General features: G+C 35.8%; 2 protein-coding genes across 2 annotated transcripts; one reads left to right on the top strand and one right to left on the bottom strand.

The window, feature by feature from the left end:
- Positions 1 to 7539: 7539 nt before the first annotated feature.
- On the bottom strand, positions 7540 to 8481 carry LOC148843040 (cuscuta receptor 1-like). Its single transcript, XM_088959359.1, has one exon. The coding sequence runs from the start codon at positions 8479 to 8481 to the stop codon at positions 7540 to 7542; it is 942 nt and encodes a 313-aa protein (XP_088815485.1).
- Positions 8482 to 14687: 6206 nt separating this feature from the next.
- Positions 14688 to 25613, top strand: LOC148843039 (hydroxyproline O-galactosyltransferase HPGT3-like). Its single transcript, XM_088957209.1, has 12 exons — positions 14688 to 15111; positions 15227 to 15290; positions 15407 to 15456; positions 15581 to 15771; positions 16212 to 16272; positions 16411 to 16483; positions 21032 to 21155; positions 21277 to 21364; positions 22614 to 22664; positions 24624 to 24695; positions 24899 to 25011; positions 25149 to 25613. Exons 1-12 carry the CDS (start codon positions 14966 to 14968, stop codon positions 25169 to 25171), a joined length of 1056 nt encoding a protein of 351 aa, XP_088813335.1. The 5' UTR covers positions 14688 to 14965; the 3' UTR covers positions 25172 to 25613.
- Positions 25614 to 26302: the final 689 nt, after the last annotated feature.

Below are 26302 nucleotides of genomic sequence, written 5' to 3'. Positions count from 1 at the left end.
CACATTGAAATTGATTGTCAAGTAGTTATGAAAGTCGGTTAGGAGGTTAGAGAAGTTGTTACAAGTGGCAGCCCACTTGTCTAGTTGTTTTGTTATGGGTTATGTACGTATATAAATATTTAACATCAGAAGAAATGATCATGCTTAGTTTTCTTTTTCTTCCCAATCACACCCGCAACATTTATTATCACTTCACCGCACAAACACCTATTGCGATAAAGCTAACACCCTTTATCACTTGCGATAATCTCTTCGCCTCTGCGATAAAGTTCACATGGTGGCTAGCCATGGCGGTGGGCTGTAGGTTGTTGCAGATCTGTTGATCTTCTACTACTTTGGCTTATTATCCTTGATGGCTTTAATCCTTTCCAAAGCTTCCATGACTTCTTTCACTGATGGACGGCTTTTAGGATCTGATACCAGACATTTCAGAGTGAGCTGAGCCGCCTGCTGTACTGCTTGCATAGATTATTGGCCTTTCAATCGTGGGTCCATTATGTGATACCGTTGGGCTGGCTCCAGGTATGGTGGAGAATCAGAATGCAAAATGAGCCAGTGCTTAGAGACATTGAAGAACACCTACGCTAGTCTTGCAGTCCCAAATTCCCAATATTTGATCATATTTCAATATAGATGAACCACCAAACACAAGCCCACATTAGTCATGGTTCAGTAGTGCACTGCGGGTTCTCATCCTCTCAAAGCCTTAAACGAAATTTTCATCACCTTTTCTCATTACATCAACGCAAATGAACGCAACAGTCTTCACAGTCTCTGGTGGAATATTATGGAACCACCGAATATACAACAATCTCTATAACAAACACCCTAAGACTCTAGGGGAATATATATACATATGTATATAATTAAACAACCTAATTAAAATGTGCAAATTAACTAGTAACAGAGTAAGTTCCACTTGTATTGCTGCTATCCCCATCTACTGATTCTCTATCTAATCCATCAAAGCAAAATACAGAAGACATGTCAAATGGGTCGGCCCAGCCAATTCCTTGAACTGGGCAAGTACGACAGCCCCTTCTATGAATCCTTCTTGGCCTCTGAAACCTCATGATAGATGGTGGATAGTCTGTAGGTCCCATCCCCAACCACACATTGCTTTCATCTTGGATGGAAACTGAAGGTATGCGAAGAAGCATAATCTGAAAGAAGGGGATGGACACAGGGCTGAGTTCATATATTATGGGTCTGATGCACGAAAAGATCGAAGGGATGCTCAAGGAAGAGAGTTTCATGAGAAGTTATGGCATGAGGGTTCATTTTCTGGGGGATTTGAAGCTCTTGCACCGACCAGTCAGGATAGTAGCGGAGAAGGCAATGAGAGCCACTGCCAATAACACCAAGTCGTTCGTGCTCTTAATCTATGTGGCCTATACATCGACGAACGAGATCGTCCATTCTGTCCACTAGTGCTGCAAGGAGAAGCGCAGACCGTCCTACACTCCAGCTCAACTCCTTGTTCTGCAAACAATAAGAATGAATCATGTCACTAAAACAGAATAGAAGCACCTCAGCTTCAACTTTAATGTCCAAAAGCTTCGTTATCAAGATAAAAGAAAATTGTTACAAATGAGGAGAATAGGGTTTTGGGAGGGTTAAGAAAAAATATTTCAATCAACTCTTGTTCTCAAATCTACAAACCACAGTTCACTTACTTCATAGGGAGCAAGGATTTCCAATCAATTGAATAAGCAGGGAATTGATGAAATAATTCCATGTTTATGCATATATTTTCTAACTATTAAAAATAAATATTTCACATGTCTGAGGTGGGAGAGGCAAGAGGGAGATGTGTGAGGTCTATGCCTCTATGGTGATAAACCCCTGGCCTCCCACACATTTCTCTTTCAATTATAGATATAAATTTATCATTTAAGCATTTAAAATTGGTCATCAAACATGGTAATCATCATGTTTATAGCTCGATAAAAATTCAATCTTTTGAGTTGCTACAGACCTTTAGTTTAGACAATCATGCTACTAATAGTGTTGTCATAGCCCAGCTGAATTACAATGTAATTCTTTTTTCTTTTTCTATGATATGTTTCTTATCTAAGTGATCCATATACAAGCAATAAATTGCTTAGAAATATTCAAATGATTATGCAAATGGAAATTATCATCCAAGACCATTATTAGAGTTTTACCAATAACAAAGTATTAAGCAAAACATCAAGTGTGCCTGAAAATTGAGAGTTAGATCCAAAAGTGCACCAAGAGGAAATGATTAGTTCATTCTGCCACAGATTCACAAGTGATTGAAGAATTTAACATATATTTATAGAGAAATGTAATGTTTGTGCCTTGAATTCTTTGTGGCGACTCGCTTCATGAATCAGTTCCAAATTAATATGAGATAAACCCAAAAGCAAAATTTCATAATGGTTTGTGATGGATGCGGAGGGCTTGGGCTGGACCTGACCCATATTCATCTTATAGGACCAAACCTAATACGAAGAGTTATGTATTTTGGGGGTTTTCTCTTTTGTAGACAGTGTCTGAGTTTTTTGTGGACATAGGTTATAAGCCGAACCACGTAAATATGTGTGTTCTGTGTGATTGTTTCTCTTTATCTCTGTTTTATTTTTATTTTTGATTGCCATTTGAATATGTTTTCTTGTTTTTTTTTTTTCATAACAAGAAATGTAATGTCAAGAGATAGGAGAACTTAATTTAAAACAAGGAAGAAAAAAAGGAAAAAGTTAATGAAAGCCTAATAAGAAATGGACACGCTAGATGAGTTTTTTTTTTTTTTTTTTTTCATTCAACAACTTAAAATGGTTGCCATGCATCCTCTTCAAGGTCAACCTTCAATCCGATGTCTATTCCCACCCCCAAACCCCAAAGAAAAACATCACTGCTACATGGAAAAAAAAGTCTTCATTTGTATGTAATTTTCCTTATTAAAGTTTCAAAAACTTCAACCGCCCTATTTACCGGGATAAGAATCCAAGTCATGCTATGAGACATTAACCACATAGCTTATATAGAGGGTATTACCTATCTAACAAAAACTACCTGGACTAACCATTTGATACCTCTAAGCAAATAATAAGAAACAAATCCCCCTTCTAAGCAATAGGGTATGGACACCAACTAAGGAACCATTTTTCCAGATTGGAGTACAGAAAAATACATATTTATCATCTTAAATTTTCTATTCGGATGCTTTCCCTATAATAATAAGAGACAATACAGAATAGTAGATGCCAACATCTTAGCATTTTAACATGCTATAAATGGGAAACAAGCACTACCCCAAGATTAGAATCACACAGGAAGAGACACTAAAAACCCCAAATCGACGAAAGCTAAACAAGAGTCTTGAAACTAGAAACACATAAAATGACTAACTTGCATACCAAAAGTAGACCCTATAAATCTATGAATAATTTTCAAAACAAGCTAAGACCAAATATACGATTTCTTGGACCAACAAGTACAGAAAATAAAATTGCTCATTTGCTTGCAAATGTTTGCAAAATCAATTTACATTTAAAAATATAGTCTAAATTATGAGTCTCTACCTAAGAAATTTACTTAAGACTGAAGAATATAGCCAAGTAAAAAAGCACTAGTAGTAATTGAATCTTAATATATCTGACAAGATAAAAGCCTAAAAGCCATAAAGTTTCTCTAAAGTATAAAAATCCCAACAATAAGATGACAAATAAATAACTAGGAAGAAGCTCATAAATTAGATTGAAAATGAGAACCTAAAAGACGGTTGGGAGGTCAAGAAAGGTTGATCCAAGACAACTTACCTCCATATGCACTGATAGTTTGTACTCAATTTTTACGATGGAATAACGGGAGTTAGAGGTCAAATATGCAACTACTAAGCAAAATTTGGAGTATTTTGCTACGCTTTCCATGTAACATCCTCCGTATGCTTTGTTAATCTTCCAATAGTAATGGCAACGGGGCGGGGTGGGGATGGGGAGATCTCTGTCCCTGATAACGGGAACAAGGTTATTCCCATCTCCGTCCCTGTTAACGAGGACAAGGTTATTCCCATCCCCGTCCTCATGGGGATTTTTATTCCCCATGATTTTTTATAATATTAACTATTTTGTTTTTATTTTTTTATTTTATGTTAATCTTCCAATAGTAATGGCAACGGGGCGGGGTGGGGATGGGGAGATCTCTGTCCCTGATAATGGGAACAAGGTTATTCCCATCTCCGTCCCTGCTAACGAGGACAAGGTTATTCCCATCCCCGTCCTCATGGGGATTTTTATTCCCCATGATTTTTTATAATATTAACTATTTTGTTTTTATTTTTTTATTTTATTTGAAAAATTAAAACAAAATAATTAAAATTTACAGTCCTATTAGAAAAGATTCAAACATACTCAATCATATTTTTTAAAATATCAATATATAGATGTATGTATACATATATACATATATATTAGTGGAGATTCCACGGGGCAAGGATCGGGGTCCCCATGGGGCGGGGAATGCTCTCTCCATCCCTGCCCTGTCCCTACTAACAGGGATGAAAATTTCCCCATCCCCACCCCATTCGGGGTGGATCCCCACGAGAATCGAGAAAATGGAGAAAATTGCCATCCCTATCTCCCAACCCTTAAAACAATGTGAAAGATCCATAAAACCCTAAAATCTATCGTTTATTCAAAAATAGAGTAGGGAAGGCCTTATCTGTTATTTGTTTGCCCATTTGGTTGAAAGAATGAAAAAAAAAATCAATTGATCCATATTTGGTCATTCCCCGGAGCCTAAGACATGCAAGGTCTGTGGTGAAACACCCATTTTGATCATTCTCTAGAGCTTAACACATTAAATTAAATTTAGACCCAAGTCCCCAATAATCGATTATGGGTTTGTAAACTACAATAGGTATTGGGTGTGCATTGCCTCTGCAATATATGGTTGGGTTCTGCTGGTTTCCAATTAAAAAAGAATATTGATGTAACAGAACTAAAGGCAACCAATAATGTTAATGATGGAAGGGGATTCATGATTAGCACTGTGGTTGAATTGTGTTAATACAACTTATCACCGTTGTTGAATTGTGTTAATATTGTACGGTTAAAAGTAATTAATTAGCTGCCAATGCCCTTTCCCGTAGAATTTAAGGGTAGACGTAGGGTGCAACCTGCTAGGCGGATCCAACCCAAACCCGACCTGATGCAATCCAAATTTTTGCTCGAGGTGCGGAGTTGGGTCCAAGTTTTTAGCTTATGGATTGGGCTTGAGCTAAAAAATTTGGGCATGACTTAAACTTTGGTTGGGTGTAGGTTGAGGACTTGGGTAATCCAATCTCAGTAGACGCAACCAAAGCCAAGTATGCATAAATACATTTGTAAATAAGATTTATACATATTTTCAATCAATTGTACTTTTAAATTGGGTCCTAAAAGTCTAATAAAAATGATTACATAAATATGTACGCGGATTTTTTCAAAACCTGACTAACCCATCCAAGTATGAATAACCCAGCATGCCAAACTATAGGTTTGCACCTTTAGACTATGTTTAGCTTGAAGGAAAAGGCAGGAAAAGGAAGGGAAAGGCAATGAAACCTATAGAAGATTTGTAAAGGTTTCCTAACTTTTCTCTTCCTTTCCCCACTTACAGTTTAAACTTTAAAGGGCTTCTAGTTCAATGCAGATGCAGTCCAGGTTCAACCTTTCTACCTCTGTTCTCAAGCAGTGCTGTCACTAGATTTGATGGTTTAACCAGTAATTTGGTGATTCAGTGACCCATCCAAGTTCAAGTTGGAGATAGGAGTACAAGTGAGGCAGGCTGGACTGGTTTTATGGTCAATCCAGGCCCAACTGAGATTTAGGCCTGAGGCCCAGTCCTGCAGTCAAGTTTGATTGTTTCAATCTGCGCACAATCTGTCCTGAAATTTGATGCACTTGCGTTGGGCTTGGATTGGTTAATGAATCCACTCTAAAATTTGACATACATAGAGATGTGTGCATATATATATGTATTTATATGTAAATATGCATCTATATATTTATGTTTAAATGTATATAATCGGATTGGGTTCAAATTGGGATAAAGTCAGGCTGGGTTCAAAGTACCTAAGAGTTAGGTCTGGAACCAATATGAAAAATTAAAAAGCCCGAAATCATGAATCAAAAACCAACCCAGGGACAAAAAATCTAAGCACAGTCCATATAAAATTGCGGATTGGGTGGGCCGGCTCAGGTTGGATGCTTCCAAGTTATGCCCCTAGTCATATAAGGTTTTAACGAGAATACAATTTTTCTTGTTTTTTTTTTTCTAAACCACCAATAAAAATGTCCCATTCGTTTTTCAGGAAGTTACTTATCTAAGTAAATGCACTTACCCAGATAAGTGCATTTACCCATGTTTTATTTCCCAGGTAAATAGGATAATGGCCATTTTAGCCATAAAAAAATATTTTATTAAAAGGAGTAATTTTGTTCCATAGAAGTGCTAGCAAATTTCCCGCATGTGGGAAAGATAACAAAATTAAGAAATTATTAAGTCTTATATAAATCAGAAATTATTAATAAAAAAAAATAGAGGTGTCTTAGTGAATATGAATCAAAATCTCATTGACCAACTTTCCCCTCTTAAAATCCAATAGGCCCAAAAAGTCTAATTAAGGACATAAAAAAAACACTTTCTCTGCAAGTCACCCTCTAACATAACAAAATTAAGAAAAAATAAATAAATTTAAGGTTCGTATCCAACTCTCTTTCGAATCATATCCTAGACTCTAGTCAGACAATAAAATAAACTATTTAAAACATGGTTAAGCCAATTTTACTTGTTAATCTCCTATAAACAGGATTCTGAAAATTAATTAAAAGGAAAGCAAGTATTTTTATCTGCCAATGACACCATTACGAGGGATCAGGATTTGCTGTAATCTCTTTGCTGTGGTATTTGCAATGGACTCGATTATAATAGTCCACCTGCTCGTCATTTGTGTCTGAGCTCTCCCACAATCAGCTTCTAATACAAGTCATAAGCAACATCTAAAAGTCAGGAGAATCCTCAACTCAATCAAACCCTTCTGGTTTTCTCTCTCTTCTCGTTCTTCCCCAAACTTTTCTCCCATTTTTCTCTGTTGTTTGGGTTAGATCAGAGTCGTCTAAACTTGACTCCAGAGCAATACCTCAACCACAACAAAAATGCTACAGTAGATTTGGGCTCCAAATGAGCATCATTAAAGTCCCGTACGGAACGCCTTTTTGTGCAGATTGTCAGATTTTTAGAAGTCGAACAGTTTGTGTTTTCGTTTTTTTTCCGTTTAATTGAAAAAAGATCTAACTATTAAAAGATGTTACGCCAAAATGGCGATCAAAATCCATTTAAGACAATTTTTGGAAAGCTCCAAGTGAAGTTTTTTTTTTTTTTTTCAATTTGTCTTCTTAATCAAATAGTATTCAAACTATCAAGACCGTCTAAAACTTTCAGACTTGCAAAAACGGACAAACATTAGGAGAACATAACATCTATCAGCATCCATATGTAAATTAAGGGAGCAAGTAAATATAATCTATATCTCTAGTACAGAACATTGGTAATAAAGCCATAGCATGAATAAATGCGTGCTTCAATGAAATCAAACAACATCCTCCTCCAATAAGGATTCGCGTATAGAATAGTCATGAGTCCCAGCAAGCACATTATGTATGAAACCACAAAGCTTGTTGAGAAAACAACGACATCAATCCCACTCTCATTCTGTGTTTCTGCATGCACAACGTCGTCTGATGATTCTTCATCTTTGGTGCATTTCTTCTGTAACGGAGGTCTACAAAGCAAAGGGTTTCCCTCGTAGCTGCTGCTGTCGAAGGTCGCGAACTGTTTTTTGAAGTTCGGTGTCTTACCAGATAAATTGTTATGAGCCACAGAGAAGACTGCCAAGGAGTTTATCTCTGTCAGTTCCGAAGGAATCGTTCCATTCAGCTTATTGCATGAAAGGTCCAAGCTTTCTATGTTCCTCAGCTTTGAAAAGGTTTTGGGGATTGATCCGGTAAGCTGGTTGTGAGAGAAGTTCAATGAATGAATCCCATGTAGATTTCCTATTTGAGAGGGGATTTCACCTGTCAACTGGTTGCAAGAGAGATCCAGCCCAGACATGTAATTAAGAATGTCACCCTTGTAAGAGTCAGTCCTTCTCTTTGTTGTGAACAACAACACTTCTTCTTCCATTGTGAAGCGCTCATATCCCATATTTCCTATGAGATAAAAAGACGTCACAGTATCTTGAAATGGATTTTTTGTGTCATCTCTACTCCCAAAGTTGAGGTTACTGAAGCATTGGGGTATTATTGTCCCTGAAAAGGTGTTATGGGAAATATCCATCAACCTTATCTTCTTCAATTGGCATAATTGATGCGGAATCGGACCACTTAAGCTATTTCCCTCCAACAGAAGAATACGCAGCTCAGAAAACTCAATCATCATACTGGGAATACTACCAGAGAAGCTGTTATAACTCATATCCAGCGCAAGCAAAGATGATGATGAATTGTTGAGAGGAGTAGCTGGCAGCGATCCTGCGAATTCATTTCCTTGCAATTTTACATATTTTAATTTTTGAAACATCCACAGAGAAGAAGGTAAGGTTCCCGAATAAATAAATAACATATATATCAGATTGGATAGGGGGTTATTTGAATTCGATCTAATTTCTGATAAGGTCCTATTATCTGTTCCGAAGATCCAAAGCGGGGATATCTGAATCCAACAAAATGGAACCAAACTTCGGATAAGATTGAATCATGACCCGATCCATTTGCACCCCTATATAATATTAGAGATTCGCCCAAATATTTTCTACAAACATTTTTTGTATTTTTTAATACTTTTGTGTGTTTTCATCTCTTTTAATTTTTATTATTATTTAATAAAAATGTTGAATTGTTGACTTGCCACAAAAGAGGAAAACAACAAACAACTCTATTTGTTGGGGTTGCTTTTAAATTTTTATTTTAATTTTATCATCAATAATAAAAACAATGGTAAATTGCTAAAACCTCCCATAATATAGTTGCAAGTAGATCCCCCTATTAGAATCCTCTAACAAGAGGCATAAAAATGTCCAAAATACCCATTTAGTTATTATTGATGTTGCTTTTTATATACAAAACAGTACAAACTTTGAAAAAAAAAAATAAAAGTTTAAAGTTGTACCTTTAACTTTGAGCAATTGATATGATGGATACATTTGAAAAATAAATCAATTTGGAGGGGTTTGGGGTAACAATTCATATGAAGAAAAAAATTGAAAAAAAAAAATGTTTTAGTCAAAAGGAACTGCATGTGTATTTTGGACATTTTCATGCCCCTTGTTAGAGAGGATTTTGACATAGGGGACCTAATTGCAATTGTGTTAGAAAGTTCAAGGGAGGTGGTTTCAATTACTAAACTTTAGGGGGGAAGGGTTTCAACAACTATGAGAAACTTTGGGGGAGGTTTCAACAAATTACCCTAAAGATAGTTAATTCTTTGTTGCACTTATTTTTTGTTTAATATGGTTATTTGATATAAGATTCAATGAAATAATGAGAGTTAATGCCCTAAACATAAGACTTGATGAGGGGAAATTAAATGAGAAGTGTAATAGTTCAAATTACATTTTGTACCCTCACAATTAGAAAATGATCAAATTCATAAATAGGGGTATTCTAGACAAGAATAAGATTCAATAAATGTTACTAGTAATTAATACCTTAAATATAAGACTTAATAAGAGGGATTTGAATGAGGAGAAAAGTGGTTGTTCAAATTACACTTATCCTTACAATTATACCAAATGCAAAAAAATTAAAATATTTTAGTCAAACAAAAATCCCATACCATCAGTCACACTTTTAATTGTAATATACATTAATTACCAAAAATCAAGATCTTTTATTAAATAAAGGAAAAGTACAAATAATATCATTGCAACAAGATAAATCATAACAAAGACAAAGAAACAAAAGGGGGGGGTGGATGGATGGTGAATGCCTATGACATAAGGAAGAGAGGTTTTAAGTTGAAGAAGGGGCTTAGACATGAATATCTATTATCTCCCTATTTGTTTATAGTTGGGATGTGACTAACTTTGTCAAAAATTTTACAATAGGAAGAGGAAAAAGGTGAAATCGATGATTTCAAACATAAAATGAGAAGGGAGGCGGGGGGGGGCGGGGTACTATATCTCATTATCTCAGTTGTTATTTGCAAAAAATTGTTTGTTGTTTTGTAAAATTAATCCAACAACAATTAGAAAAATTAGACAAATATTGCAAACTTTTCAGCAATGACTAGGATAAAAAATAAACTTTCAAAAATCAAAATTAGCTTTAGTCATAATGTGCATGGAAGGTATGAAAAAAAAGAATGAACTTGCATGAAAAATATATGTGGGTTAAATCCAATACCTGTGATCTAGATTCCGGATATGCAACAATAGTGTTGGAGTTTTGAGAATCATGGCCTAGACTTTGCTTAATCAAAGTAGGGAGAAATACATTAATCAAAACAAATTCAAAGCAGTGGCTGGTAGGGGTGTTAATTGGATTGGATTTTGATGAAGAAAGATTTGGCCCAACCTCATAGTTACGCAACATGTGGTAAAGGCAACAGCTCGGCACAAAAGCGCGCCTAAGGGGAGAAACCAACGGACCGAACTCCCCTACCAGCAGTTCGAACTCCTTACTAGGAGCCCGAACTCTCCCTTCGGCCCCAAGCCAGACAATAACCCGAACTGGCTTGCATGTAGCAGTTCGGGACACACCTCACCGAACTGGCCTGCCTTGTAGCAGTTCGGAACACACCTCACCGAACTGGCCTACCTTATAGCAGTTCGGGACACACCTCGCCGAACTGGCCTGCCCTATAGCAACAGGCCATACTTCCGAACTCAAGACTTCACCTTGCTCACCACTCCACCACATCGCCTCCAAGCTGCCAAAATCGAACAAACCGTACCGTGCTTGACACCGAGGAAGTTCATACCCAGGGGCGGCACACCTGACTGACTTGGGATCTTATGCTTGACGGTCGCACTTCAAACGGCCACCTGCCACCGCCTCCTGACACCGCCATCTCTAGTTATAGAGATGGCTCTAACAAAGAGTAGTGGCGGTTCTGTCCCAATAGAAAGGACGACACCCGAACTGGCAGAAGCAAAGGTAATCATACCCGATCTGACAGGGGCTTCGGAGTGAGTGTGCGAAGTGGTTATAAAAGGCCCCATTACCCCCAACAACAAGGTATGTGAACTTTGCGCCATCTGGTCTTTACTTTGCCTTTGAGAGAATACTAACTTGAGCTTCGGATCTATCTCACCGGGTTCCCCCCGGAGTTCCCTCATCTTCTCCATTTCAGGCTCCCCGTCGCTCCAGTCAGAGGCGAAATCATTGACAACTAAGACCGGCTGGATTGCGCTCCATCAAATTTGGCTCAATCCAGTTTAGTCCAATGTGAATCCATTAAATTCAATATTCGGACCGTCTAATCTGTTTAAATTGTTTAAGTTTAGATTAATTCTTACCCAAATCTGATCTATTGGCACCTATATTCTTATCTTCTATTAATGGACCAAATATTGGCTCAATCCAATATAAATTCATTATAGATGGGGCAGGTCCAATCCAATAAATACTTTGAACCATTAATTAAGTGTAGACTAGTCCAATTCAATATATCTTGTTGGTCTGTTCAATTAATTGATCTTGATTTGACGGGGTTCAATTCAAAACCGATCTATTGACATCCTTAGTAGCTGGGTCGTATTACCTTTGCCTCAGCTACTGCTTCCTTGCTTCAAGATGTCAATGCAACTGGACAAGAAGCTAAGCAGCGTTAAAGCTGAATGGTGGGTAGTTATAAGAGGTCTGTAGTTTGCTCGAGAAATTACAAGAAGGTTCTATTTGGTTAGATGTAGAAGCTGTTGTTGCAAAAAAAAAAAAAAAAATACACAAATATAGTTTTCAATTTTTTTATGTATACAAAATTAATCCTACATGTATATAAAATTCTCAAAGATAATATAAAACCTATGATATAGAAAGATATGGTACCGGAAGAGCACACTGTAAGCATTTCCCATATCATGTCTTTCCGGTATATGTTTTGAATTTTTTGATATTCCCAGGAGTTCCTTGACATAGTGCGGTGTTGTTGCTGGTTTCTTCAAAAAAGAAAAGAAGAAAAATCTGATATCTTATTTCAAATTATGAGAGAAACTGAAGAAGTTTTATTTAGGAAAAAACTTGACAAACAAGCTATATGTAAAAGTGACAATTATATAAATTGGAGATTCCAGAAGGCAATAGAAAACCCTAAATATGATGTTGTTTCTTTGAAATCTTGAATTGATCTCAAACATAATAAAACTGTAGGTTGCTTTTGTTTCTCCATCAAAAGGAGATGGAAAATTTCAAATTGAAATATTTCAGCTATTATTTCTGCCCTCTTTTACAGCTAAATTTTGCTTTCCCCAATTTCTAATTTGTTTTGATATAAATGATGACAAATATAAAATTTCCATTGAATATTTTATCATGAAAGTATTTTCATTTGTTTTATTTTGAAACAAACGGAGCCCCGGTGGAAGTTTTTATTCTGAAAAAAGACATTCACAAGTTCTACCCAAAAGAAAACAAATTTTGCTTCTAATGGCATCATATTGTTGTTTAATAAAGTTTTTTTTTAAGGTCATGCGTGATTTAATAGAAAATAACGATGTGTTTGGTTTGAAAGAAAAGATAGAAAAGCCCATATGAATCTTGTATGGGTTTCCTTACCTTTTGTTTCAAACCAAATACAACCTAAGTATATGTTTGGCATCGATGCTGTAGATACAACACATTTTTTCTCAGAAAACGGTGCTGCTGATGTGTGGGTTGGAAGCACTATTTTCTGAGAAAATGGTGTCTTTTTTTTGTTTAGAATCCATGGTGCTAGATAGGATGTTTCCTAAACAACAACAACTTTTTCTGTTTGGTACCAATGCTCTAAGAAATGTTTTCAGCACTGGTATCCATTATCCAATACCACATCACTGCCACCTCACATCCCTGTTGGCAGTAACCAGTTGTAGCTCAAGGAAATGTCAAATTCAGCATTGCTCCAAACCATGCCTTCCCAATTTTTAAGGCATAGCTTGGAGTACCGTTTTTTATGAAAAATGGTTCCAAACAAACTCCCATTTCCTGAAACACCGTTTTTTCTGATATAGCATTGATGTGGTGTCATTTTTTGGAGCAATGGCAACGATGCCAAACAAACGCTAAGAAAACAAATAAATTAGGGAAAGTTAAATTTAATTACAAAGTTTGTTAAGAATTTTCCCCAACTTTCTGCTACTCTCTTATTTTCTAGGAAAAATCCATGCTGGAAAGACATCGTAAAGGGGCCCCTCAAAAAAAAAAAATTTCAAATCACTCCTTAAATTTTGATAAATATCACCTGATTGGTAGCAACTTATATCCAAACCCTATTTTCTATCAAACCAAACATAACATAAATGGCCTAATTTTTAACGATTTGCATTTCCAAATTTTGGAGGCTGTTCGTGTTAGTTTGTACATTATTTTTGGTGCACATGAGGCCCAGTGACCATACCATAAAGTCATGAATAGCCTGAGGTTTGATCCTACACCACCTAAATGGAGGGGTGCCATGTGAATATGTGCCCATCTTGGCTACTGGGTCATCATTATCTGTTGTAAACTAATGTTTCAGGTTTAGTTGGATGTGGGGGAGTTGGGTTTCTATTTGCTGCAACCCATCCATCCCCAATGGAAGACAGTGTTGTTTAGAAAATGTGCCTCTTGTCAATTTAGGATTCAAGTAGTTTATTCACCATAACAGAAAAACTGCACCAAGTCTAAAAGTAGAAGAGGATACTTGTTTGTTGACATAAGTCTAAGATCTACATATTTCCTCTTAAGGGTGGATTCGAGAAGAGCCGAGCTGAATAGCTAGTTAATTGAACTTGGCTCACCAAGGCAGTATGTAGCTTGAGCTCGGTTGGAGCTAAAACCTTGAGTTCAAACTTAGCTTGAGTCAAAAGCTCGTAAGCTCGAATTCGTCTCGCCTTAAGTTTGACTTGAAAAAAATGTTTTATAAAAATAAAAGAAATTATATATAAAAATATTTTTTATTTGATGTTTAAAAATTAAAAATTATAATAATTAGTTATTATTATATATAAAAATAAAAAGTATTATATAAAATATATTTATTATATATTATTTCCATAATTGTGTATGGGCGTAGTCTTTGGGGTATCTCACTACTTTGGTATCTAAGGCTGTATTTGGTTGCAGTGCAAATTTATTTGCACTTAGTACAAATGCATGAAAGTGAAAATATAAAAAATACAAATTCTTGTTTAATTTTTGCTTTAGATTTTACTTTGTTCCGCCTTTGCAAATTTATTTGCATTGTATCCAAACACAGTCTAAGCTTCTAAAACCATACATTTAAGTTCAATTTAACTAACAAACATTATCATGAGGGGTAAAATTATAAAAATACCAATATTCTGGTGAATAGTAAAAAAAAGAGTCTAGATAAGGTGGAAAAAAGATGAATAATAGAAAAGAAAATCAGAAAATGGGCATTTTCGTAATTTTATGCTTCACCGTAAAGTTAGTTGAACAGAATTTAACTTAAATGCATGTTTATGAAAATTGAGGTATTAAAGTGGCACATTTGATTTGAAAGTTGAGGCTTAAAGTGAGACTACCCCAAATTAAAGGGTACCTATTTGCAATTTACACAGAACTTTATTCTGCCGTTTCGATCTGCGGATGTCTGTCTGACCGGCCCAGAAGTAACCACCGCGCTCAGAGACGAGTTGCCGGGGCTTTCTCTCCTCGTTTATTTTCCCTGATTAATTCAATTTCTAAATCTTAGAACCAAAATTTTGATTTCTTCACAGATCAATCGATAGATTTCGTTTTTCCTCTGGAGAAATCTGTTAATGGATAACAGCCCCCCCTTCCGAGAGAGCTTAGCGACTACGATGAAGCACGAAAAGAAATGGAAGTCGAAATCGTTGCAGACGAGCAAAAGTTCACTCGTTATGGTCTTGTTGTCTTCCATCGCTTGGCTCTACATTGCTGGCCGGTCAGCTTGTCTTGTCTTCGTTCGTTAAATTCTTCTTCTTCTTCTTCTTCTTCTTCTGTTTATTGTTACTTGCAACCTAATTGGATGGATTCTCGTAAATCTATGAACGATTTAGGTTGTGGCAAGATGCAGAAAACAGAACCTTACTGGCCAACTTTCTTCAGAAGAAGTCTGCCCAGGTTCGTGTTGGTCCCGGTTTTGTTTTCTCTTTTTCAAAATTCGATTTAGTGGTTTCTCTTCTTCGTGATATCAAAAACCTTTCTTTATGTTCTTATTTATTTAATTTTTGTTGTAGACACCCAAAGTCCTCACAGTTGAGGATAAGCTAATGATCCTAGGATGCAAGTGAGTAGCTTTTTTGTTTTCAATTTTTTTTTTTTGGTCAAATCACACATGTTTGAATGATATTTTTCTTTGTATAGTTTCGTATTGAATACTTGCTTTATGATTTTGTTTGATTTATTTTCAGAGATTTGGCAAGGAGGACCGTGGAGGCTGAGATGGACTTGACGATGGCGAAGAGTCAAGGGTACTTAAGGAATCAGTTGCAGCAAAGTGGGTCTGGTTCTGGGCAAAAGCTTCTTGCCGTTATTGGGGTATATACTGGATTCGGTAGTCGCTTGACGCGGAACATATTCAGAAGCTCTTGGATGCCGAGAGGTCAGTTGGGATTGTTAATATTTTCTTTCTTTAATCTCCTTTCTCCTTTCTGAAATACAATTTGCAAAATTTCTGCCATAGAAATCAAATTTTTGAATATTATTTCGTCTCGTCTCGTCTCTCGTAGCATCGCCTTATACTTCCATTAGCCTTGCCGATATTTCAACAATAGAAGCTTTACCTTAATATATCAGTTAGAAAAGAATTGTTTTTGCTGTTATTTTACTTATTATAAGGCCATAAACCAATGTTGGTCCCAGCTATCTGGAGTCTTGGGAGGGGTAGACTGGATACGGTCCTAACTTCAACTTTCTAGTAATCTTATCATTGTATTTTGAGTTCCAACTTTGATTTTTTATTTCAAATTGACTTAGGATTTTAAACAAACATTCTTCTATTAGTCGTATTTTGGAATTTGATTTGATGGAGACTTGTTGCAGGTGACGCCTTGAAAAAACTTGAGGGCAGAGGGGTGGTGATACGATTCGTAATTGGTCGGAGGTTTTCTCCAACACTTAAAAACTGTTTTTTTTTACTATTTTACACAATCCTCTTCATGTTTTATGGTTCCAGTTTATACATTGCTGCTTTTTCCTATTGATTATCCTGCATATTTGCTTGGATATTGGATGTTGCCAGTGCTAATCGAGGTGATAGCTTGGATCGTAGTATTGATGAGGAAAATCGGCAGATGAGGGATTTCTTGATCCTCGTAAGTTGTTGAATATCAATTTTGGTGCTATTTAACTGTTCAGATCTTGTAACTTTGGCAACTTTATTGGATGTTGAGTCATTTTATTATCATACTATGATACTTATGCCTTTTTCTTTACTTGTTTGTTGATCTTTTTATTTGACTGTTGTCTGCAATTCTTATGGAAATTAAAGATGACTTTCCTGAATGGATTTTGGTTAGGTATCTTTCTTTTAATATCTATTAAAAAAATGGTATCCTTTTGATTTACAATTTGTCTTTAAATTCCTACCTGTGACTTTTGGTCCCACTTGCTATTAGTAGTATATGTAGAACCTCAGTTGCAACTGATGTATTTTAATTCCTTGTGCCTGTGGATCTATGTCATCTATTAAGGAGAAAATACATTGTTTATCCCTATCGCTGAATGTTCATGTACATGAGTCACAATGAAGAAGAGAAATTGTGTTAGCTTGAAAGTTGAAACTTGGCTACATATTTGGTCAATATAATTAAGCTCCGTACTGAAGTAATTGCAAGCTTCCAAAAACAAACTGATAAGGAATAGTGTAATACACATAATGAGTGGACAAATTCATAAGAAGTTATTGAGAGAAGTAGATAGTACTTCTATAATTAGGGTGAAAAGGAGTACAACTGGAAGAAGGTTAAATTGGGGTTTGGTCTGGGGTTGCTAGAAAAGTATTCAGGAGGTCAGAGGGTTTTGCGAAAATTAGAATGATACATGGGAGTTACTGTGTTATCTTTTAAACCTTCCCTTCAGCATTGCTAGAGAAGTATTTGTTAAAAGTAATGTTCAATATATGTAGGGATATACAGCATAGAAGGGATAAATAGGAATTTCCGAAAAAGATAACAATTCTATGTCTGGATCATATGACTAATGAAAAGACTTATAGCCTTGGACTTGGTAAAGTGGTCTACAAAATCATTGGCCTCCACAGGCATCTAGCTTAATGAGATGTTTTATAAGAGGACTAGGTCCTTGATTCACTAATGATATGAGAAATTTCAAAGTCAACCATTCTCTTTTTCTTTATCTAACTAGTAGTGTTCTTTAAGGATTTTCAGTGAAACCTTCAAGCAGTAAAATTCAAATTCAGTGTTTTAAAAGGCGGGGGAGGCATACTTTTGGAGGCGTGCCTCTAGGCAAGGCGCCCCCAAAATGCCCTGAGGCGTATGCCAGAGCTGTTGATACCCCTGAGGTTTACGCCTCATATGCCTTTTGTACGAGGCATGCTAGATGCGTATGCCTCATGTGCCTCACACACACCTCATGCAGAAAATACAGAAAAAAAAAAGAAAAAAAAAGAAAGGAGAAAGAAAAGAAAGGAAAGGAAGAGAAACGGGAGGGAAAGAAAAAGAAAGAAAGAAAGAGAAAAGGAAGAAAAGAAAAGGGAAGGGAAAAGAAGGAAAGGGAAAGGGAAAGTCACTCGATTCTCTCGCTTGCCTCCGCTTCAACAAGACCCCCCTTTTTCAGCTAGTGCTATGCATCTTCATTCTTCTTAATATAAAATATCTTTATTAAAAAAGAAAGTGAAAGACGAGATCCTCCTTCCTCTTCTTCCTCCTCATCCCCCTCCTCTTAAGGAAGCTTAAGCTTCATTGTGTTTGGGAGGCTTATGCATCTTACGTTTTGAATTAGCCTTACGTCTCCAACTAGTGGAACCCCTTGCCTCATGCATCCAACCAAAAGGTAGTTTTGGTTCCTCACCTTGTTGGAGTCAGCATAATGGTTACATGAAATCTCATGTGACTGCCATGCTTTACAATAATGGCTATTTTGTTTATGTACTTTTAAAAGAGTAAAAAACCTTTGAAATTGCTGATTTTTCCTTTAACATAAATAAGTAATGATGACTTGTTGGATTAAGACACAGAGAGATCTAGAAGTCAAGAATAGAAATTCCTGTATAGTGATTATCAAAAGAATTCCCGTATAGTGGTTATCAAAAGAATTCCTGTATAGTGATGCCACTTTCTGAACCAAATTTTTGCGGAGTCCACAAGCTCTTAGTTAAGAATAGAAATTCCTGTATAGTGATTATCAAAAGAATTCCTGTGTAGTGATGCCACTTTCTGAATCAAATTTTTTTTTTGCTGAGTCCACAAGCTCTTTAGGTTCCCCAAAGAATGTCAGAAAACAATGCCCCATTTTCCAACCATTTCTTTACGTGGTCAGCAATATTTTCCCTATGCAATAAGCCTGTCTATTTTCTGAAATTTAGCCTTGTCAGATGTGGAAGTGTTTTTTTGCTGTGGACTCATCTTAACATTCTTGTTTTCCTTTTATTGGTAATAATAATGATCAAGTACATGAAACCTTATGTTATAAATTTCATTTTCAGCAATTACATTTTCCATTTTATGAAAAATTTCATTGACATAATCTTGTTCTACATAAACCTACTTATTAATTAAATTTTGAATACTTGTAAACAAACCAAAATTTCGGATGTGTTTCATAATATACAAAATCAACTGTACAGATGTGTCTATTTTTTGGTTTTCTAAAGTCACTTCTTCAGTTATGTTATTGGTGTTCAAAACCCAAATACATATCCTTGTTATACAACATTAGCTGAACTATGAGTACCTTTGGTACTGGATAGGCTTTTACCTGAAAACAGGTACCTGATAGGGAATAAGGTTAAGACAGAGAGTTGGAATAGAGCCCTTTATTTGATTCCTTTCTTGGCTTTCTGACAAGTATAACACTATTTTAAAGCTATATCAAAATCCTTCTTTAGGATTAGCTAATCGAATCACACTGCATCTCCACAAGAGCATTCACATAAGTAGCTATACTGCTACTCCTATGCTGCCATGTATTAGACAATCAAAAACCAATTCCATGGAATTAGTGACCTGCTTGCACACAAAATTTTGGAACTTACCTGTTACAAACATATACAGACATTTAGAGCAAGAATCCTCTCTAATCAATGGATAATTCAGTTCGACCATCTGGTCCAGGTTGGTTTTAAAAAAATGGAGTTATAAATATGCACAATGTTTATGCAATAAAACAGCATTCATGGATAATGCTGTCAAGACTGAAGAGAATCAGAAGGCTTTGTTGGGGTAGAGGGCAGTGATTTAAAAGGCATGCCTCAGGCGTGCCTAGGCGCATTTTAAGGTAGGCGCCTCACCCAGGTCTTAGGCACAGCCCTTTCAAAAGGCGCACATGCTTGGTGCGCCTGATGCGCCTCAGCCCAGGCGTGCGCCTTTTTAAAATTCTGCGCCTAACATTGACTTGTTTGGACTTTCCTCGAGGGGTGTGGCACAAAGGCGGTTTGTAGAATTAGGAATGTAATATGTTTTACATCACATTAGCTACTTTAAGTAATGCAATTGAGGGAAAAAGAGATTGTGGGTTTTACATGCTTGAAAATGTTTTATATGTTTGGTTTTATTTTTAAATTCACATTTGAATATTCTTTACATGTTATGTTTATGTATTTTAATTTTAGATAATAGGTTTTTTAAAACATTTATTTTAAAATTTAAAGTTTATATTTTATTAATATTATGTTTAATATTTTTATTTTTTTGCATTTTTTTTTTAATTTTTGTTCCTTGCTTCGAAAAGGCGTGCGCCTCGCCTTGCACCTTAGGTGCAAATTGACCCCTGCGCCTTGTGCTTTTGACATTTGCACAACAGTGAGCAATATAACATGTAAAGCATATTTAAATGAAAATTAAAAAAAAAATCAAACATATAAAACATTTTCAAGCGTGTAAAGCCGACGATCTCCTTTTTTCCTCAATTGTATCTTCAAATAGGTAATGTGATGTAAAACATCTTGCATTCCTGATTCTACGAGCCACCTTTGTACCAATCCCCTCGAGGCAAGCTCAAACAAGTCCATGTAAGGTCTTAAACTCTTAATCCTTACACAAAACAGATGATTTTATAATTTTTATTGCCTTCAAGAAGATATTTTTTTAGGATGAAAGGAAATGTTGTAAATGCCAATGACCGAGTAGTTAAGATGGTTACTTGGCGGGATCAAACCCGCTTAACTGCAGGCTCTCTGTGGTATGGTCAGAGGACCTCAAGTGCACCCTTCTCTGTCCCCACTCCCACCCCTTAAATACCCTATAATGTGTAACATGTAATACATAAAAAGGGAAATACTGTAATGTAAATGATGTTTGAAGTCTTGACTTAATTTATTCTTTCAGTTTTTCATGTGATTTTGAACTATTTATAGGATATCAGTCCATGAATTCTGTTATTGGAACCTTTATTGGCGCCAAAGTTGAACTTTTGATACTTTTATGCTATGAGATCCTAAAATCTGTTCATGCCTAGCATACTGGTGTAAGATATGATACTTGTATGATACGATGCCGGATACTGCATGGATACATGTTGTACTTTATAGAATTAACACTTTTAAAATGTGTAAAATGGTATGTTTTACTACCTCATGAAATTATGTTTCATGAACTATATTTCACTAAATGAAGTGGAACAGTTTCTTTTTTCTAGTTCTGGGTAATCAAGTAGGAAATTTGATACACTACTATGATTATTAGGATGGTCATGAGGAGGCTCAAGAAGAGTTGCCAAAGAAAGCAAAGTTCTTCTTCAGTGCAGCAGTTGAAAATTGGGATGCAGAGTTCTATGTTAAAGTCGATGACAACTTCAACATTGACCTTGGTTAGTGTTCTACCTTGTGTCTGTTTGAAGGATTTGTAAAATACAAAGAATTATATATGCATATTATCTGTTTATTGTTTGATCTTCTTGATATGCTATTTACACTGTTCTTTTTTATCAGAGGGGTTGATTGAAATGCTTGAAACTCGCCGCGGTCAGGACAGTGCTTATATTGGGTGCATGAAGTCAGGGGATGTTATAAGTGATGAGTAATTTCTTCCCCCTCCCCCTCTCTTTCACCCTTAACATTTTTTTTTCCAAAACGCTGCTGAAAACTATCTCCTCAGAAAAAAGAAAAGCTGAAAGCTGAAAACTATTTGTGAGTTTTTGGGAGCATATATGTTAAGATTCTTTATGTTGTTTGTAGTGCATTTTTTATGTTCTTACTGAGTTTGATAACCTTTAGCTCCACACTTGTTATGTTTTATGATGGGTTAGTAGGATTGCTTCTGAAAATTCAATATAAAAGGAGTATTTTTTATAACATAGACAGGTGTGCACATTATGTGGTTTTAATGAAATTCATCAGTTAATTATGAAAAAAATGACAACAGAGAGACAAGTTTGCACATTATGTGGTTTTACACTCTTCACATGTTAGAAAAAGTTAGCACTTTTGCATTAATGCTCATTGCATTCTTTGTCCTTATCCATAGATAGATGAGGTTGTGGTTGTTACTTTGGAGTGAAACTGCAGAATTGGAGAAAGTTTTTTTTCTTATCCTGTAGAACTTTGAAAGCTGAACATGCTTTGTAAGTCATAGTTTTATTGAGAAGAACCTCAGAATTAACATTTATATAACAATGGCATATGATGGTATAAAGTGCTGACTGGTATAATGTTACAACTTGTGTAGCCTAGTGGGGAAAATTTTGTTGTATCTTACCGTGAAAACATCTCTTTTTGCAGGCTAACCACATATTTTTATCCCTTTTATTCCTTGGGTGCATGTTAGGGGCCAATACTATCACTTTCTAAGTGCTTTAGTGGCTACCAAGGGGATAACACTTAATTAAGAGAAAACAAGAAAGAAATAACTAAGGTGATCTCACTGATTTAAACCACAGTCCCAGGATCTGACATCTACAAAGTCAATTCTGAGTTGACTGAATTGAGTTCAGTGAAATGAAGTTCTTCTCATCCCAAGCTGCCCTCCCACTCAATAAATAAATAAGGGATTAGAAAAACACTACATGGTATCTCTACTTTGATGTCTTTGTGGAGTGGTTGTGGATTTTCTTTCAATCTGTTTCTAGAAGCAACAATATCACAATGGGATAAAATTGCATAACCTTTTCTGCCAAAAAAATGCTACATCCTCTACCTCTGTGGACCTATCCATCTTTTTCATCCCCTATCATTCAACATCATATCAGTTACTTTGAAATTCTCTTTTACTTCAAGTGAAGTGTTCCTAAAGGTTAACCCTTTTAGTTTTTATTTTTATTTGATTTTAGGGGAAGGCCATGGTTTGAACCAGAATGGTGGAAATTTGGAGATCAGAAGAAGTAAGTATCTGACTCATGGATGAGGACTACAAATGAGGGATTATTGCCTATATTTATATTTTTCTTATAAGCTGTGGATTTGTTCTATGCTCTATTAGTGCAGTGCATGATTTCTTTTAATTCTTTTATAGTTCTCTGATATCTAAGAAGTATTGCCCATAAAATTTGCATAATGATAGCATTTATTCATAACAGGAAAATTTGTCCAACATTAGAAACATGTTTTGGGTAAAAGCCAAAAAACACTGCTCAGAAATAGAAAAATCTGTTACTGTAAATATGCATAAGCATCACCTGGACTGATATGAAGGAGAAGAGAGTTGGGAGCAGTAAAGTCCACATCAATGTTGAGAATCAATTTCTATGTTACTCTGAAAGTAATTTGGTGTCCTTGATTGTCTTATAAATCATTTGGAATATGAGCAGTCTTTTGATGGCTAGTGAAGTCCTGTTGATGCTAAATCTACCATGAAGATATGCTTTATAAAATACTGGATAACATGGTCTAGCTTCCGAGCAACTAATTTGCTTTATTCTTCACCCACCCTGTTGGTATATTGACAAACTCACTTGTTGGTGCCCCCACCCCCACCAAGAAAAGAAAAGAAAAGAAAAGAAAAAAGGCCTGAATGAAAGACTACCAGATGGTAGGAAATGAAACAAATCTGGCTATTGGGATGACAAAGTGACATTCATATTATTCTATTACTAAGTTGTAATGGAGAATCTTCTCTAAATTCTAGGCTATTGAAGATTTAAGCTTGTACACCTCCCCTCCTTAATATATCCACCAATTTGATATTAAAACTTTAGTTTTGTTATAAATATAACCTTCACAGTAATGTGATTTTAAAAGATTATGAACTCTGTCCTAGGGAAAGATGCATTTCATTGTATTTTTCTTTGTTGGTTTTGGATTTGCTAATATGAAGGTGAAAAATGATTTTATGTTCTTTTTTATTGTTTCTTAACACTTAACTCAACCTTAATTCTAACTATGTGGGGTTGGCTACAACACTCTTTTCATGTCATTGTGCTCTTTCAAAAACCTTCTACTTGCACTGAATGACTCCTTACTTGTGCAGTCATTGGTTGCCTATGAGCATCAATGAACCATCTCAATCATCTTTTCTTCATCTTGTTACTAACTGGGGCTAAACTTGAAGCTTCTGTAACTTTTGAAGCGCTCATTCTATGAATATATCTATGTTCTCTACTCTCTTTAAATCTCTTAAGATCCTCAATATTTATATTTGAACTCCCCACAAGTTTTTTCATTTACTAATAAGAAAAATCCCTCCATCTCTCCTTAATCTTATTATTTATTATAACTCCTTAATGAAATGCTAATGTGGAAGACAAAACTGCATCCCTTGCCTTATTATTTTGATAACTGACAACATGAATTTCAGTCATCAGAACCCTACTGTCCATAAAGAAAAAGAAAAAGAAAATGAATAAGTATCTGAGGTGTCAATTACAAATCTATCATAGTTGTTACAAAGTAAACTCTGAACATTTACCCAGTACTTTCTTTTCGTACATGACAATTTAAATATTGTTTAACAATTATTGTTCCCCAAACAGGAATTTCTGGAACTAGCCCATAAAAAAATTCTCATCTCTTTTAGTATTTTCATCCATTTCTACTTGAAGTGCATAGACACAAATAATTTTAATTGTCTTTTATCGTAGGACAAATAATTGGTGTATCCCCTTTCCTTTTGATCTATAATCTCATCTTTTAAAACCTTGTTTACTATTAACCAATCCCATTTTTAATATTAACCTCTCCTGTGCATCAAAGTTTGTTTTCATTGATCTCTATAACCTTTTTTTTTTTTTTTTTTCATTTTGTCTCTTGTGAACATGTTGTGCTAGTCTGTCTTCTTCTCAAATTTCTTTCTCTTGTATTGTTGAATGCATTCCTCATTTCACTTATATTTTTGTTACTTTCAGGTATTTCAGACATGCATGTGGTTCTCTACTTATACTATCTAAGAACTTGGCTCAATATATTAACATAAACAGGTAAGTGCTTAGGGTTCTTTACAAGCCTTATGATCATGGGTGCAAAGAGTGGACTTACTAAGGTCACTAAACCGATGAAGCATGAATTTGTGTTATTTCTCCATCTTTGGGACAGCAGTGGAAGTGTATAATAAACTTTAATATTCTTGTATGACTATAATCTATGTTTGCTTACATTCATTTCCCATATTTCCTATATGCAGCGTATCATTAAAGACATATGCTCATGATGATATATCCGTTGGATCATGGATGATGGGCCTGGAAGCAACTTACATTGATGATACTCGTCTTTGCTGCAGTGGCTATGGACAAGGTTGGTTTAATCATCTCTGGTTGTGTACTTTTCTGTTTGAAAGTACACTCTTTCTCTTACGTGACTGCTTGTCGAATACACAGTTACAGGTGGAAACATCAAAATGTTGAACCTCATAATCTAATTATGTTTTGCAGACAAGTTGTGCTCCATGGCTTGAGCAGTGGATGATGGTCATCAAAATTTGGGGTGAATCTTCATTAATCAACATTCATGTCTTCTAACTTCTCAGTGGATGGTTCACTTGGGTCGTCAAGAAATTATAACTGAGATGTGTTTGGAATTCATAGCATTCATGTTCATGGCGTGGACAAAAACAGCGAGGGGTTTATCAAAATCTACGAATTGGAGTCTATTTCCTTGGGAAAAGCAGTGGGAAAACAACGTTGTTTCATCTGGGTGCCGGAGATGGTAGATTTTTTATGACGTCCTACCAAACTCCATATAGTGTTCTTGTATTGCAGGATTTATATATGCTCTCATCAAGTCAGAACCAGTAGAATTGCTACTCACAAGTAGTTTTAACTTTTAACATACACAAAAAGTCAATATATCTGGATTCAACATTTTGGCATATAAGTAAGATTACTTTATGATCCAAATATTGGTGAATCATTGATTGGAGGTCTTGGGAGGAGCCTGGGAGGGAGGTATGGAACTGGTGTGAACCTTTGTCTGTATTGATTGCCCATGCATAAATGTTTGGTGGCCTCAGGGGACACTGATTTAACCAATCTGACGTTCACATTCACTTAACTTGGTGGCCAAATCGCTAGGCCAGGAGGCTCAGGACTATTACTACTTTCAAGATTATCCGCAGGGGGATAATATAATATCTCATGTCCAGGATTTTGTGAATTTTGTAAAACTATAATATAGTTTATTTGCCTAAACAAGAAAAGAAAAAGAAGAAATTTATAGGAGGGGAGTCTCAAAGGGATATTAGGGGTTAACTGAGAGAGATTCTGGATGGGGGCATGTATATGGCCATGCTTTTGTTTTTACTCAAAATAAACCAGAAGGCAATTACTAATTTGCCCACATCCATGTGGGGCTCCGATCCAACTGCCAAGATCACATCTCCGCCGTGTATAATGATATCATTAGTTCAGGAGATGTTTGAAATACAGGGCGTTGTGGGGAGTGTCATATCCATGGTTTTCACGTTGCTCTCATGTAGATCGTGAATCATGCTTTTCATTCTACTGTGTATTGTTGTGGCATTTTCTAATGAGTTGGAGTAAAAAATATATTATTGAATTAAGGAGCAAGTTTTTTTCATCACAACCAG

Source organism: Nelumbo lutea, chromosome 8, assembly GCF_056320005.1.
Source record: "Nelumbo lutea isolate HS-2025 chromosome 8, American lotus-T2T, whole genome shotgun sequence".
Lineage (NCBI taxonomy): Eukaryota > Viridiplantae > Streptophyta > Magnoliopsida > Proteales > Nelumbonaceae > Nelumbo > Nelumbo lutea.
Note: the sequence above shows the minus strand (reverse complement) of the source record. Positions and strands in the feature narration are given on the sequence as shown.

Bases quoted from the DNA above. Each gene is read 5' to 3' on its own strand.
- LOC148843040 (XM_088959359.1), bottom strand. From the start codon at position 8,481: ATGAGTTATAACAGCTTCTCTGGTAGTATTCCCAGTATGATGATTGAG.
- LOC148843039 (XM_088957209.1), top strand. From the start codon at position 14,966: ATGGATAACAGCCCCCCCTTCCGAGAGAGCTTAGCGACTACGATGAAG. The intron at 15,291-15,406 runs GTTCGTGTTGGT...TTTTTGTTGTAG, and splicing joins TTCAGAAGAAGTCTGCCCAG to ACACCCAAAGTCCTCACAGT. The intron at 16,484-21,031 runs GTAAGTTGTTGA...TATGATTATTAG, and splicing joins TGAGGGATTTCTTGATCCTC to GATGGTCATGAGGAGGCTCA.